Source organism: Hermetia illucens, chromosome 1, assembly GCF_905115235.1.
Source record: "Hermetia illucens chromosome 1, iHerIll2.2.curated.20191125, whole genome shotgun sequence".
NCBI lineage: Eukaryota > Metazoa > Arthropoda > Insecta > Diptera > Stratiomyidae > Hermetia > Hermetia illucens.
Genome location: NC_051849.1, coordinates 60,799,317 through 60,816,085, shown reverse-complemented (window position 1 = coordinate 60,816,085; position 16,769 = coordinate 60,799,317). Strand labels below are relative to the sequence as shown.

Sequence of the window (16,769 nt, the reverse complement as noted above, 5' to 3'; positions counted from 1 at the left end):
CAAAAGGTGGATTTGTCGGGGCAAAAATAGCTGGTATCTACTTATATAGTTGCTATGCTACAACAAGCGCGACGATAGCAGATTTTGAAGGAATGCTAGGTATGCTAGTCTCAGATGCAAGAAGTCGAAAGCCCAAGATCATAGCGAGTGATTCGGGCAGTCGCACTACGAACATCAGGAACCGTATCCTGCTCGAGACTTTCGCGGAGTTAACCATGGTGCTTGCAAATACGGGAAATGTTTCCACTTTTCGTGGGACAGGGTCGAGTTCAATAGTCTATCTGGCATATGCGATGTGCGTTCCCGCGGAGCTGGAAACCGGGGCTGGTCGGTGCAAGGCTTTATGAGGATGTATTCATATAGATGCTATTGGGAGGCCAAATTCTCGGTGGTGTGGCTTCTGAAAAGATAGAGCGAAAGGAAAAGACGCATAACGAGATCATGCGACACTGCTGTGCCAAGGCGGCGAGCCCTCGCAAGGCGATCAAACTATTGGTGGAATGAAGAGATCGCGGAGTTGCAGGCTCCACGTTTTCGAGCTAGAAGGATCTGCCAACGATCTAGCGAAAGACCGGACTTCGACGAAAAACGACAAATATATGTAAACCTTCGAGGTAGACTATACGAAATGCTTGAAGGAACTTTGCACAGAACCTGGGGAATAGCGTACAGGGTGGTTATGAAGAAGATGAGAGGGCGAAAAGCACAATTAACCTGCCCGCATCTTTCACTCGATGTCGTGAAGGCGCTATTCCCCCCGGATAAAGTGGACCGCAAAAAACACAAGCAAACATTGCACGTCTACATCATACCTGCGGTAACTGAAGAGGAACTCGCGCAAATTTGCCGGAGAATTGACGATAACAACGCTCCCGGTCTGGATACTGTTCCCAATAGAACTCTTACTCTTACTCTCTTACTTACTCTTACTCTAACTCACTATTAAGACCAGACCCAACTGTTTCATCAGCGTATTTGAAACATGCATGGTAGAAGGAGTTTTCACCGGCTGTTGGAAGAGGCAAACATTTATTTTGCTCCCGAAGCCGAATAAGCACCCAAGACATCCATCATCATACCGCCCGATTTTTTTTTACCCATTTATTCCAATTTCAAGTTCCAAATGGAAAGTTCCTCGTGATCACTAGTCTCCCATGCGACGTTCCAACGTATTTTTGTTTCGGATGTGAGGTGCCCAAAATCATCCCTGGAGAATTACCTTTCGGAAAGGACACTTCGGTACGATGCGGATGATTGATCCAATCAGTACACCGTCACCACAGGAGTACCACAGGGCTCAGTGCTGGGTCCTCTCCTGTGAAATGTGATGTACAATGGGGTCCTTGTCCTTCCCGCGCCAAAAGAGGCCACGATAATCGGTTTCGCTGATGATCTAGCCGTGGTTGTCGTCGCGAAACAACCTGACTTTTGAGGCACGCTGCCTGTACGGGTGGTCAAAGGGTAGTATAGGTCCCAGGGCGAAACGTGCATTGGTACCCACGATGGAGCATAAAACCTGGGAAATGCCTGCTGAACTAACACCAACAGCTCTACTACCAAACCCTATCTCCACCTCCACGTGGTGACCGCTGGGAGCTCTTTCTTAACGAAAAGCTGCAGACAGAGAAGGATGAAGGCGAGTCTCCCGCGCCTAAAAACGGGACAAATTGTACCAACTGGTCCTCCAGGTTGGGGGTTGGGTAGGGCTGACAACTCTGCACAGAAAACAACTTGTTACGAAGCCACAACAGGAGCCTCGGACAGGACGGATTTTAAAACGACGGACCCGGCAACGAACACGGAATAACGATTTGCGCATTTTCTCATGGAACGTGGGCTCCCTGTACAGAGATGAAGCTGACGAGCAGCTAGCCGATACCCTGTCCCAATATAGGGCTGATATAACAGCGTTGCAAGATATGCGATGGACAGGGACCGGTTTCCTGGAGAAGAGTCACTACACTATATATTATAGCGGTCATCCAGTAAACCATGTGCTCGGAGTAGGTTTCTTAGTCAGCCAAAAAATGAAACCTGCTGTTATCGGCTTTGAAAACATAAGCGAACAGCTATGCACTCTGCGCTTGCGAGGCAAGTTTAGAAATATAAGCCTCATAAACGTTCACGCCCCTACAGAGGAGACTGCAGAGTCGGAGAAGGATACCTTCTACGAGGCAGTAGAACGAACCCTCGAAGCCTGTCCCAGATATGATATCAAAATCATACTTGGGGATTTTAACAGCCAAGTAGGGAAGGAGCCCGTATTCAGGCGATACGTTGGCTCCCATAGCTTACACGAAAAAACAAATGATAACGGACTGCGGACTATTCAATTAGCAGGGTCACACGAAATGGTTGTTGGAAGTACCTGGTTTGCGCGGAAAGCGGTCCACAAACATACGTGGGCCTCTCCAGACGGGACCACTTTCAACCAAATTGACCACGTGTTGATCGAACGCCGCCACCTCTCAGCCTTGATGAATGTCAGAACATATAGGGGGGCCAATATAGACTCGGATCACTATCTCGTTGGCATGGTGCTCCGAGCTCGAATAACGATACCACCTAGAATCCCCTCTGACAATCAGGTGAGAGTGAACACTGAAGCCATCCACAACACAACCCTTCGCGACACCTATAAGAGGGAAATTGATGCCGCAATAACCGCAGTCAACAGAGGACATGGAGATGAAGCATCAACAAATGATCTTCACAATCACCTGAAGAACGTTATCATGGATACGGCCACAAACATACTTGGCCCCAGCCGCAAAAGGAGTCGGAACCGCTGGTTTGACGATGAATGTAAGCTAGCAACGGAACGGAAGAATGCTGCATACCGAGTAATGTTGCATTCTCAAAGAACGCGGGCACGCGCAGAGACTTATCACGAACTCCGTCGAGTGGAGAAGCCACTTCACAGACGGAAAAAGGAAGCCTGGGAGAACCAACAAGTCTATGAACTAGAAAAGTACAGGAAGCAACCGCACCAGGCGCGGGAGTTTTACCAATAAGTCAGCAGGATGAAGCCTTATACACCTCGATGCTCATTCTGCCGAGACAAAGAGGGAAATCTGATTTCGGACAGAATGGGCATATTAGAGCGATGAGGTGAGTACTTTGATGAGCTACTGAACAACCAGAACATCGGCGAGTTGGAGGTCCCGCCAACTGAAGACGACGGACAAATACTGCCACCACAAAGTTTAGGAGGAACAGTCCGTGCAATTCATCGGCTAAAAAATCATAAGTCGCCAGAAGCCGATGGAATTACAGCCGAATTGGTTAAATATGGAGGCGACCAGTTACACCAAGTGGTTCATCAACTTGTGCTCAAGGTATGGGACAGCGAATCAATGTCTGACTATTGGCAACGAGGCATTATCTGTCTCATACATAAAAAAGGAGATATCACACAGTGCAGCAATTATAGAGGTATCACGTTGCTGAGTATCATCTATAAGATATTCTCCACTATCTTGCTAGGCCGGATAGCCCCATACGCCCAGAACATCATTGGCCCATACCAAAGAGGCTTCACTCCAGGCAAATCAGCAATAGATCAAATTTTCTCTCTGCGGCAAGCGATGGAAAAACTGTTGGAATATGGACAACAGTTGCACCATCTGTTCATCGACTTTAAAGCCGCCTATGATAGCATAGCCAGGGTAAAACTATACACGGCCATGAGAGAATTCGGTATCCCGACGAAATTAATAAGACTGACTAGGCTGACCCTGACCAATGTGCGAGGCCAGATAAAAGCAGCAGGATCACTCTCAAAACCATTCGACATCAACAACGGTCTACGACAAGGGGATGCGCTATCATGCGTCCTCTTTAACCTGGCCCTCGAGAAAGTGATCCGTGATGCCGAGGTAAATGCAAGGGGTACGATCCTCTTTAAGTCCACCCAACTACTGGCCTATGCTGCCGATATCGACATCATGGGAAGAACCACCCGAGATTTACAAACTGCCTTCATCCAGATCGAGCAGGCGGCGCGAAATGTTGGGCTGCACATCAATGAAGACAAGACAAAATATATGGTGGCAACGTCAGCACCGAAGACGAATCAACCTACAACATCAAACCGCACTGGTCAAACACAAACACGAAGAAGAATAAGGATAGGAGAATACAACTTTGAGACCGTTGACAATTTCTCCTACCTAGTGTCGAAAATCACAACCGATAACAACTACGATGATGAAATCCGCGCATGGTTGCTGTCAGCCAACAGAGCCTATTTCCGCTTACAAAGACTGTTCCGCTCGAAACGTCTCACCATAGGGTCAAAGCTCTTACTGTACAAGACTATGATCTTGCCAGTCCTCATGTATTCCTCGGAAACTTGGGTTCTTAGCAAGAAAAATTGCGAACTCTTGGCCGCGTTCGAGAGAAGAATCCTCCGAAGAATTTTTGGCTCCCTACATGAGGATGGACGATTCCGTAGCCTACACAATGACGAAATCTATGAGCGATACCATGACCGTCCGGTTGTGGATAAAATCCGGCTCAATAGGTTACGGTGGGCGGGTCACTTAATCCGTATGGATGAGGATGATCCCACCCGGAAAGTCTATAAGGGCAATATCTATGGTAGAAAAAGAAGACGAAGCAGACCCTGCCTAAGATGGAGCGATGGCGTGGGTCAGGACGCCAGACAGCTTTTAGGGATATCGAATTGGTGGACCTCGGCGCAAAACCTGGATGTCTGGAGTTCCTTATTAAGGCAGGCCTAGACCGGATACCGGTTGTTGCGCCGTTGATGATGATGAAAAGGATACAGAATACCGAAAGGCGGCAAAGCGAGAGTCCCTGGAAAAGTGGCAGCAACTGTGGGATGACTCGTAGAGGGGTCACTGGACCCATACTTTGATCCAACGACGACACGGCGAGATTAACTACCATCTTATGCAATTCCTGTCAGGACATGATGTTTACAAAAAATATCTGCACCAATTCAGGCTGAAATTGTTTATAATTTCTCCCAACTAGGGTCGAAAATCACCACCGATAACAAGTATGGCGCGCATGGTTACTAGCAGCCAGCAGAGCCTATTTCAACTTACAAAATCACGTCAAAGCTCTTACTGTACAAGACAATGATCTTGCCTGTCATGTATTCTTTGATAACTTGGGTTCTTAGCAAGATGCGAAATTTTATCCGCGTTGAAGAAAAGTATCCTCCAAAGAATTTTTGACACTCTACAGGAAGATGAATGATTCTTAAGAAGTAAGGACTTAGGTACACACATACATAGAGTACAAATATAGAATAAAACCCTTTTGATTTTGTTTTCGCGCATGAGCTTTTTGAATTTTTTTTCCGATTTGAGTAATTTATTTTTGGGCCAGTGTAGCTATTATATATAATAGAACATAAGTTAGTATTTGTCATTGTTAGATATTCATAGAGCAAAGTATTGTTTTTAAGGTTTTGTGTAAAACAAAATCTTATTAAAATCGATTTACTGTCTGCCTGTCCGTCTGTCTATAACATAAAGCATGATCCTGCCAAGTTTCATGGAAATCGGAAAATTGTAGCTTCTGTGGAAATTTTAAACTTTGAATGTCAGTATCATGCGAAAATGAATTTTGTATATATGCATATATTACGTGCTAGGACAAATGTCCAATCAAATGTTTTATATAAGATAATGATAAACATTATTCGGGTTTTGCACTAGGAAAACCAACCGTTGAGAAGTATAATAGTTTGCTAAATTTAAACGAAGTGAAATGAACACTGAGGACAATGCACGCAGTGGACCGCGGGAAAATAATCCCATTTATCTAAATTTCAATATGTATTGAAACTAAAAAATCGATTTTGAAATTTCTTTAAATTTAAACAGTTATATTTTCGAAATGAAGTTGACTTTTCCATTTAAAAAAAAAATATGCTTTCATAAGAAGTTTTACGTATGTAATGTTAAATGTGTTAAATTATTGAGGGAGTGGAAAATTGTGACTTTGTTAGGTCAGGTTCTTCGCCATTATTCACGAAAACCGCTATAATTCTGTAACGGTAAAAGATAGAGTGCCCTTTTCAGGGACCAATTTTCTTCAAACAAGTAGAACTATCCACCATTGAAATTTGTACAATCATAAACTGTATAGTAGTTCCACTTACCCAATGATTTTTACTACACTTAACATTTGCACTTATTGTTTCATTATCAAAAAATAAATGACTCAAACCCAACAAAACTTTTTCAAAATACTCATGCGCGAAAACAAAATCAAAAGAGTAAAAATATAAAACATAGATCAATTGCCAAGACTGATACGCGTGTTTTGCTTTGCTTCCACCAAGCTACTTACAGAAGAATTTAGAACCATAATTCAGTCACTAATATCCATTGCAATAATCATCTTTAAAGTCCTGTCTTTGGTTCTGCTGGGTAAATATACTGTGCCGGAAGCATCAAGCTTGCGGTTTCCCAATTTGTTTATGATCCTTTTTCTGAATTTCGCGCCACTTTAACCTGCGTTATGTGCATCAGCTGTTATACGGAGAGTCTCTGGTGCCATAACCTCATTTCCGTGAAAGTTGACATAACATTCGCTTGAGTGTTCGGCTTCTAAACTGCGCGTTGTATTATGTGAACGCTTGAAACATCCTTTGTTGGTTTTGAATAAGAGCAAATAACCACACGATGGCCGTACCGTTGAAGTTGGCTCCTATCAATAGCCTCCTTCACGGTAAAATTCTCCGGAGTTTATGGCCATCGCTCCAGAAGTCAACACGGGTCGATCAGATCGACAGTTTTACCAGTGAATTAGTAGAGAAAAAGGCAATAAAGTGGGAATTGCAACGTGAATCCTTTCAACAAGAGAAAGTCGTCGTCAAGGACCGAGTATTCAAAAGTATAAATCATTTCGCGAAAAGCTTCTCCCGGGATTTGGAGGCTATTCGAAAACCAGAGTTATGCGTCGATATTCGGGCTCTGTCACAAATTCAGCTAGACAATGTCTTATCAGGGATCGTAGAGGAAGAGTGTGTGCACGATTTCAATTACGTGATTAAGCAGTGTATTGCCTACCAAAGGCTCCCGTCGAAAGAGGTCCTTACCCGGTGCTTGGATTTTCTTACGTGTATTCCACAAGTGGAAACGATTGTGGACCTCTCCCTAGTCTTCGAGAAAGTCAACGAGTCCTTTTTCAAAAACCTTTGTCACTTCCTGCCGCACCAGTCATTGGCATTATGGAGAAGTGGGAACGTGGACTCGGCTCTTTCGACACTCACCAGAGGATACCGTATGCAGGTCCGAAATCGCAAGTGTCTACGTGAAACTTTCCGCACAATAGCAAATGAGACGATCGGCACCAAAAGCGAAGCAGTCCTTGTGTCACTTACAAGAGCAGCAGAGGACATTCATCAGGAATTCGATGAGACCTTCTTAATAGCTTGTGTTTGGAAAAACACATTTTCCAGCCAATGGTTTAGCGATCAACAAGTGGCAACTGAACTGTTTGAAAAATATGAATCGCTGCGGAGTATGATAGGCAGGAGGTAATGCATGAGTAAACATTCTTTTAAATTAATCTCTAACAGAATAACTTGTTCTGATTTACAGAGCCCCCTCACTTTGCTACAATTTTCTATCCCATCACGACGTGGACGCTGTCCATCGCCTCATTCAACTGTTTCTGCAATACGACAACAAGCAAGCCTGCAGCAGTTCTTTGAAAATGCTGTTCAACTACCAATGTTTGTTTCCTTATCCTTCCATCTTATAAAATCAACTCCTAATTTGTGCTCCTCTTTGTATTTCAGACTGGCGTCGAGACTTACGCGCTTGTTCCGAGATCATGCAGTTCTGTCTGGACATTGATCTCGCTCTTCCCGAAATCGAAACGCAGAAGTTGCTTAATTTGTTGCTAAAGAGACCAATAGAATATCCTAAGCCAGTACCTAAGTCAGAATGTAATAAGTTCCAATATAAATTCTAGACGATTTGTTGCAACACAATTTTATGGTAGTTTAAATTTTCAGTTTTCATCTTTATTGTTAAGTTTTCATTTTTCATTCTCCTAGAATCATAAGATCGAAAAAATGTAGAAACGTGATTCCGCTCTCAGTCTTTGTGGATGACGAGATGAGGAAGTTATCAAAGGTAGGTTGATTTCGGTAGGGTTTAACCATTTATAAAGACGCGTGAAAGTGGAATGCTGACTAATTTACTAATCGTACAGGTCAGCATCGACACGTAAGCGGCATCTATTCCAAAGCAGAGACATCACTTGTAAGTACGTTCCTTTTACACCACTTCAAATATCTAGTCGTAAACAGACGAAATTTTTATGTGCTAAGACGAATAAATGCTGCAGATTCGGAACTACTAGAAAAGTACTCAACAACAGAAAATAGTTTAGTCTATAAATCTAACTGCTATCTACGCGAAGGTCAATAAAATTAAGTTTCAATTTTAAGCTTATTTAATTTTTAAGGGTTATCTTAGTTAAGTTTTTTCAATTGTAAGTGTTCTACGTATTTGCTTTTTTGAAATTAAGTTACCAAAAATGGGTAACTAACAGATTTGTCCTATAGTCGAGTGGATTCACGTGTACTTTCGATATCCACTGAAAATTAGTCCAGCATCGTCAAACCAATTTGTTACTACTTGAGTTAGTAATATTGGTAAAAGAGACTTATTTTTTGGTTGAAGAAATTTAGTCAGTACACTTGTTACCTGTTTTTTACGCGAATTTGAAATAACAAGTACCTTGATGAGTATAAACAATTGAAAATGTGGTGTGCAAATTAGTTTTGTTGTTCAAAAATGGTTACTGCTACTGTTTATGTGTCTTATTCACATATATCAGAACTGATGGTGCGTTTTGATATTGCATTTGCATTCGTTGATGCTATTGGGATTTCGTTCTCGATTGTAAAAAAAAATAAATGCAGCCAACAATCACTTCAATTTCTAATAAGTTTATTTTTGCGACCGTTCTCGCGCGTGTTCAATTACAAACTTGATGGCAGTGATTAGTTTCCCTCTTTTATACAATTAGACGTTACATTAAATACATTGATCAGCAAAAATTGGTATTATGCCCGAGTTCAATATTTGATGGTAGGTAGGTAGGTATCAGTGACCGCTCCGAGAAGCCCAATTAGTGCTTTGGTGCGCCGTTTTGATGCCAAAAACTCCTAAGACCGTGACTGCTATTATGGCAGCAGGGAGACAAAGTCTAGCCAGATCGGATGTTCAGAGCCGGCCCATAGCATTCACGAAAGGAAGCAGCTCTCCCATCCTGCACTAGAAATCTCTCTGAGGTCCCCAAGGAATGGTTTAGCTAGTGTACGTAGCCTGACTCTAGCTAGAGCTGGGCAATCGCAGAGAAAGTGCATGAGGGTAATGCGAATTGTAGGGTATGCCGAGCCTAGCGGCATGGTCCCCTATGGGCCAGTGCCCCGTGCAGAGCGCCGTAATCTTGAATGCATTTGCAGGCGTCCGGCAAAGGAGCTCTCGTGATCGGGCTATGTTATAAGCGGGCCAAATTCTCCTTGACTTGGCACAGCTAAGCCTTCGTCATCTTAGGCCCGCGGTTGCTAGGTAATGCGAGTCGACTCGGCCCCCGACAGCCACCAGCGGAACACCGACTGTATTCGCCGAAGGAGTGCCAAGAGCAGAGCTTCACCTGGCCAATCCGTCAGCCCACTTATTCCTCTCTATGTTCCTATGCCCGGGAACCCAGAGGTGGGTGACCTTGAGCGTGCCGCCCAGACGGTTCAGCGCGTGTCTGCACTGCTCCAAAAGCCTGGAAGACAGGACTGCAGAGCCCCGGAAGCACCTGCACACGCGGTTCTTTGAATCCTATTAAGCTTCGTCCTATTATATCTTTTTCCCAAAGCCTGCCACCATACAGTAGAGTCGTACGTTAGGATCGGACGCACTACAGCGGTGTACATCCAGAGAACCATCCTCGGCCGAAGACCCCATTTCTTTGCAAAGGTTCTCTTGCAGTCATAGAAGGCTATACAGGCCTTCTTAATCCTCAGTTCTATGTTCAATCTCCAATTTAACTTCGGATCCAGGATTACACCCAAATACTTTACATTAGAGGAAAGAACCAATCTTTCTTCATTCAGCCGCGGTGGATGGAATTCAGATTTCTTGTCTTCGTGGTGAATAGCATCAGTGCGTTTTGGTTGGGTTTATGCACACCTTTCGCAACGCTCCTTCCATGATGTCGCTTATAAAGGACAGAAACACCCCTGATACTAATATCACCAAGTCGTCGGTATACGCCACCACCTTCACCCCGCTGCTGTTCAATGTACGTAAAATGTTGTCCATTGTAATATTGGCTTGACTCATCAGACGCTGCCTCATCGCCTCTACCCTGCGGAGCAGCGTGACCGAAAGCGGCAACAGGTGGCATTTAACTCGTTTTTATTGAATTCAAAACCCGCCAAGGGTATGAATTATAACGACCGAAATCGCCTGGTTAGAACCTAAACTGGTTTAAGCTAATAAAATGAAAATTTTTGTTTGGGATGAGTTGTCCTGAGCCCACCATCTACTTGATGGTGGGCTGCACATATTTGAGAAGCAACTTACTTTTGCTATTCAGTGTGCGGAATACTCTGCGCGAGCGCCCAGTACTTCTAAAAATTATAATATTGGCGTGACACTGCCTCAGCGCCTCTAACCAGGCGATTTCGGTCGTTATAATTCATATCCTTGGCGGGTTTTGAATTCAATAAAAACGAGCTAAATGCCACCTGTTGCCGCTTTCGGTCACGCTGCTCCGCAGGGTAGAGGCGATGAGGCAGCGTCTGATGAGATCGTCTCTGCCCTGCGATCGAAACCGTCAAGCCAATAGCTCACGAACAGAGTAGCCCGCGCACTGAATAACAGAAGTAAGTTGCTTCTAAAATCAATGCAGCCCGTCATCAAGTAGATGGTGGGCGTAGGACAACTCATCCCAAACAAAAATTTTCATATTGTCCATTACTATTAACCAGAGCATCGGTGAGATGGCGCCACCCTGGGTCGTATCTTTGTTCACAGCTCTGGTCAAGTGGTTGCCTCTCAGATCCGACTGGATTATCCTGGTACTTAGCATGGATATAATCCAATTCGTGAGATATCCCTCCAATCCAATACCGGTCAAGGCTTCCTTGATGGCGATGGTACTAACGTTAAAAGCTCCCTCTACATCCAAGAAGGCAGCTAGGGTATACCGTTTGTACTACAGCGACCGCTCAACCGTGCCAATTACCTCGTGGAGGGTGGTTTCTGTGAATTTTTCTTTAGGGTAGGCATGCTGGGACTTAGAAAAAGGTGTTCTCTCCATAATCTTCCTTAAGTTAATGTCCAGGACGCGCTCTAGGGTCTTCAACATGAAAGAGGTCAGGCTGATAGGTCGAAAGTCCTTCGCCTCCAGGGCTGTGGTACGTATCCTAAAGAGATGCAGCTCCGGTAAATCCTAACAAACCACGGCACAACCCTTTCCTGCTCCTTCTGTAGCATGACTGGTATTATACCATCTAGCCCTGGAGATTTATATGCGGAGAAGCTGTTTATACCTCAGCCGATCTTATCCTCGGTAATTACCAATTTGATAGTCTCGCACAGCTGGAGTGGCCGCAAACCCTCCAAGCAAGGTTCTGACTCAGTCCTCCTCGCTCGCGGGAAAGTGCGTTGGAACCAACTGCTCCAAGGTTTCACTAGAAGATTCCGTCCAGGAGCCTTCCAACTTTTTAAGAAAGAATGGGCTCTTATGTTCCTTGGATAGAATCTTACTGAGCCTCGGGAATTCACTGGTGATTTCGATGTTCTGACAATAGTCCAACCAAGACTGCTTCTTGGCGGTCCTGATGGCCGACTTGTACTTTTTCAAGCAGTCTTTGTATGGCAGCCAATATTTTTGCCTGTAGCAAATGTTGAAGATTTCTCTGGTCAGCTTCTTGAGGCTGGAGAGATCTTCATTCCACCACAGTGCAGGGTCTTTTTGGTGTACTTAGTAGGGCACGAGACTTTAAAGGCGGCCACGAACTTGGACTCCAGTTCGCCTGTCGTGCCAATCTTACCAATTTGCGCACCGGAGAATTCGTTCTTAATTACTTGACCAAACTTTCTCCAGTCGATTCTTCCAGGGTATCTAAAGGGTTTGGAGACCTCTGCGGAGAGATCTAGACTGAAAAGTATCCAACTGTGATCAGAGAAGGATCTCTTGTCAGACACTCTCCAGTCCTCCACTCTTAGAATCCCATTGTTGGTTATTAGGGTGATATCAAGGACTTCCTTCCAACCGTCATAGTTCTCCGAGCAGGGGAAATGGAATGTTGGTGTTCTGCCCTTGTTACACGCCGATAGGTTTGAAATAATAATAAAATCAAAGAATGACTCACCTCTCTCGTTGATTTCCAAGGTGCCCCAAAGCGTATGCCTTGCATTAGCGTGGCAGCCTATCAACAGGTTGACTTTCTTTGATGCTATGGTGTTCGTCAGATGTTGCAGTTCTTCTGGCGGAGTTGATCGGTCGTGAGGCATTTAAGCTGAGGAAATATACACGTTCTCTGCCCCCACCTGCGCCAGCTTGACCACGACTAGGTCGCTGGAACTCAGTTCTGGACACAGAAAAGCTTACAGACTCTTCTTTGCGAGAATACATGCTCTAGGTCTATCCTGATCATCGTCTCCTGTACTGTGGAATAAATTAAAATATTTACTTGGGAGCCCTTTCATGGTTCGGTCGCCTTCGACCCAAGGCTCCTGTATTAGTGCGATGTCGATGTCTACCTCTAAGAGGAAGACAAGCAGCTTAGCCGGGGCGCACTTCGAGTGCTGCAGATTTATCTGCGTTACCTTCAGCATGACCTACTTGCGTGGGGGGTTCGTCAGTCCCTGCCGGACCGTCGATCGTCATCTCCTCCAACAGCTCGTTGGCGGCGTCGATCGGATCTAGGTCGTCGTCCGGTTTTGCAAAGCGGAACATTTTTACCTTTGCATTCCTGACTCCGAACCACACTTTATAGTCGGCCTTTTTCAGTGGAGTAGTAAAGATTGACTGTTTGTCTGAGGTTCCTCTTCCTTGATAACAACCCAGTCGTCCATGGGAATCCCGGGGTTTTGAAAGCGCAGGAATTGGACAAGCTTATCCTTATCCATGCGGATCTTCGGCAACGAGATGCGAGCGACCGGTCTCCTGGGAATCTCGTCGTAAGGGATGACCTTGGGCTTTACGCCCTCCCAAGCGTCGCTGATCTTAGCGACACACGAACCGAGAAAGTCCCTAAAGAACTGGTCCGTGCAAGCTATAACGTGAAATCCATGGACCACCTGAGAGGAATCAAAGAAGGGGATGAGTTCCGCGTGTTTCGGTATCCAGGAGATGTTCAAAGACCATGCCCGACAGCCTGACCTCTACACTGGTCCACATCTCCGGCGCTAGTTTGCCACTAGCAGAATTACCATCCGCCAGCGCCACACCTAAGTGGCTCCTAGCCACGTTTGTGAAGGGCTTCGCAGTCCGTGGCCCGTCGGCTGATGGTTTTATCGTTTGCAGAAAACTGCTTATAAGCGAAACGTGCAATGTGCAGTTGATTAAACGGTAAATCATATTGGCTATGTGCAAATGTAAGCACAATCGAAACAGCATTGGTAGCCTAAAGCAATTGAATTATTAAATGTGTAACTCCTCCTACCTTAAAATCTGTGTTCCGCAGATAAGAATGGCAATTGGATAGAGTTAAGGTTAGTTGCTAATATTTTCAGTTTATGACATCAGATGTAGTGGACACTAAATTATTGCTTTCAACACTGTATAATTTTGCTAAGTCGTCTAAATGCAATTTCTGTAAGTATTCAAGATCCAGCTTTGTATCTTTTTCCGTTAAGTTACCTCTCAAGAGGCAGAGAATAAAACTTCTTGCTTTTCAGGCTGGTTTACACAGAGTTATTAAGTCGTATTGAGTCATTCTGAATTAATTAGGAAGGTAACGTTTAACAGACTTGTTGAATTTCCATGAAAAAATTTAACCTGGAAGTTTGTGAGGTAAACCGAATTTGAGTCAACCAACTCGACTATAGGTTTGTCGTAAAACTGATCGGGTCGCAATACGCATTGAGTCCTTCCAAAACTTGTTCGATGCAACTATCGGAAGTATGATAAGATTTTGTACCTGATGTCTCTCGTAAATGGCTACGTCCTTAATTATTGAGCAGCTTCATTTTATGCCAAATTTTGCAGCATGGGTTACGAGAAGATTGGAGTAAGTGAGATGAATCATTTTATTGTCTTTAATTGTGGGTCGGATGAGGCCGTGATCAAAATCAGTTGTTTGTAAACAGATAACGTAGAGGAAGAGGCATTATTTTACCAAAGCCTACTATTATGTTGTAGGAGTCCTCTAGTTCTACAGATACTTTCCAAATATACTGGTTGATCTTATATTGCCTGTTGTTCTCGATGATCTTATTCTGATTTTTCACAATCGCGTCCCAATTGGTGGCATCCGGACTTCCTGCGATCCACTTCCAGGCGGAGCCAAGCCAATTTATTGCTCGCTTCGATTTCTTGTTGCTTCGTAGTTGGTGTATTAATTTTGTAATAGTAGATAACTGATGAAAAAGCTGCGGTCGCAAAATGCTTCATCTATTAACTTTTGGTTGTATTACTGATTCCATTTTATTCAAAATGTCGTCATATTGTCGCAAATCGATGGCGTGGATAATTTTGAAGTTTCCACTAATTATTTTTCCTAATCCTCGGTTCATCGTCATAATCGGACCATTGTATTCATAGACGTCCTTTGTAGTTTGACATTTTTCAAGTGAGACTTATGGATTTCCTTTCCGTTGTCAGTAGTAACATAATCGTAACGTTGTTATTTTTGGAACCTATTTCTTTTTTATATAGAGGCTTATGCTTGATCTGTTTATCGATTTTGAAAACGGTATCTTCTGATTCATGTACTTTAGGTTTTGATTTTTAGCATTGTGATTCCGCAATTGTCTCTCTTGTTTTCGCAAAACTTTTTGTTTCAAATTCTAGATGAGTTTAGCTCTAAAATCATGCAACCCTTAATAGTTATTAGATGTCCACAGGTTTGTTCTCAGTTACAGAGTGGAGAGTGTTATTACACCTATCGACGGATATATTCACCATTTCTTTGGCTGAAAGACCTGGGTACTCTTTATTAACGCATCTGATGATTTCAAGGATGGTTGAATGAAGTCTCAAGTCTCACCATTCACTTTGCTCTTCTGTGGTGGTGTCAAATATCATCAACTCCTTCAAAAGGTTATGGACAATAGGACTGATAAATCCGCCCTCTTTGGCAGAGGTCGGAATTCTGGGAACCGAAAAGTAATGTAAGTCGTTTAGTATCTTCTGGCGAAGGTGTAAGGCCGATTTATTTTTTACACGGAAGAATTTGGTGAACTTGCTAAATTTGTCGACGCAAGTGTATTTTCTCCCATTATTTCCCAAATGTCTATATGCAAGATTTCCATTGGATATTCAGAGATAGGTGTTGCTTGCAGTTCGGGTTTCACTGTATGACGATCATATTTATTGATGTTACAAATCTCACAGTTTCTGGTAAGCTTTTTTATAAGGCTACTCATCTTGGGAAAGTAGCATTTCTCCAAAGTTTGTCCTTTGTTTTCACGATGACTCCTGTGCATTCTACGGTGTTCGTTTTGAATTATTTCCAGCTTGTTGTGCTCTTGAGCTATATCCTTAACTATGCGCTGCGTAATGCGGAGTTTGAATTTGGAAAAACGTCTTTTATAAGTTAGTAAGAGCTGAATGAAATATGGAATCTTGATTCCATTGAAAATATTGGGAGAAAATGTCTATGGTAGCCTGGATGTGGTTGTTGATACGCGTTGATTTCCTTACCTTTTGAAACAATTATCTGTTTCTTTAAAACATTTAATGGAGCCTCACAGCATGGAATTCGATCGGTATTTGCTCTATGCATCGTTGCAGACCTTCAAGTTAACGTATTTAATTCGGGCGATTGGTTTTGCCTGGCCTGGATATTAATTCATAATTGTACTCCTCTATTCTAGACTTCCATCGCTTGAGTTTTGAGTGAAAAAGGCTGTTTTATGACGATCATGTTTGCTGATCTCAATTTGATGGAATCCTTTTGCTAGACCAAGAATTGTGAAATACTGGGCTTTCCCGAGTTTGTCAAATATGGAATTGGAAATCTGTCATCTACAGTTTCTTCGTTTAGTCTTCTGTAATCAATTATATTCTCCATTTCTGTTTACCGCAGTTATCTAGTTTTCTTGGAACGACCCATATTGGTGTGTTATAGGGGGAATGTGATGGTTTTATGATGTTTTGTTTTAACATGTTAATTCGGTCTTCTACCTCTTTTTCATGGGCAGGTTGAAAACGATAAATTCTAGAATAAAGGGGTTTGTTGGTTTTGGTAAAGATCTTGTGTTTCGTTTAGGTTGTATAGCTAAGGTTTTCCCCTTCTTTATAGAAAAGTGATTCATATTCCCTGATGATTTTCTTAAAGGATATTGCCTCTTCGTTGTTTAATCCTTCAAACAATTGATCGCGAGATTGGTTGGTTTCAATATCGATTTGATAATTTATTTCATCAGGGATCGCATAATTGAACCTTAGGTTTTCACTGTTAATTACCATTACTCCTTCACCTATATTTTTTTGTGCGTTTAAGGAATGTAAAATGTTTCGACCAATAACGGCTTTAGTTTAGTTATCGATATGGAGATAATTATTGGTAGGTAATTTCCGAGGCGATTTGTTCAAAA

The 16,769-nt window shown here is 43.3% G+C and overlaps 2 protein-coding genes across 3 annotated transcripts in view; one reads left to right on the top strand and one right to left on the bottom strand.

The window, feature by feature from the left end:
• Positions 1–16,769, bottom strand: part of LOC119646237 (putative odorant receptor 92a) — a 93,115-nt gene that overhangs the window by 19,433 nt on the left and 56,913 nt on the right. The window contains exon 1 of one of the 2 annotated variants that reach the window (XM_038046629.1): positions 6,140–6,261. The exons of the other annotated variant lie outside the window; for it this stretch is intronic. Within the exon in view, the coding sequence (XP_037902557.1) occupies positions 6,140–6,165 (26 nt within the window). The 5' untranslated portion in view covers positions 6,166–6,261. Of the gene's footprint in view, positions 1–6,139; positions 6,262–16,769 lie in introns of those variants that run through there. 2 annotated transcript variants of the gene reach the window in all.
• On the top strand, positions 6,536–7,981 carry LOC119646238. Its single transcript, XM_038046630.1, has 3 exons — positions 6,536–7,522; positions 7,587–7,720; positions 7,787–7,981. The coding sequence occupies exons 1-3, from the start codon at positions 6,666–6,668 to the stop codon at positions 7,960–7,962; spliced, it is 1,167 nt and encodes a 388-aa protein (XP_037902558.1). The 5' UTR covers positions 6,536–6,665; the 3' UTR covers positions 7,963–7,981.

Coding starts and splice junctions, on each gene's coding strand:
- LOC119646238 (XM_038046630.1), top strand. CDS start 6,666: ATGGCCGTACCGTTGAAGTTGGCTCCTATCAATAGCCTCCTTCACGGT. Junction 7,523..7,586: donor CGGAGTATGATAGGCAGGAG/GTAATGCATGAG, acceptor TCTGATTTACAG/AGCCCCCTCACTTTGCTACA. Junction 7,721..7,786: donor AATGCTGTTCAACTACCAAT/GTTTGTTTCCTT, acceptor TTTGTATTTCAG/ACTGGCGTCGAGACTTACGC.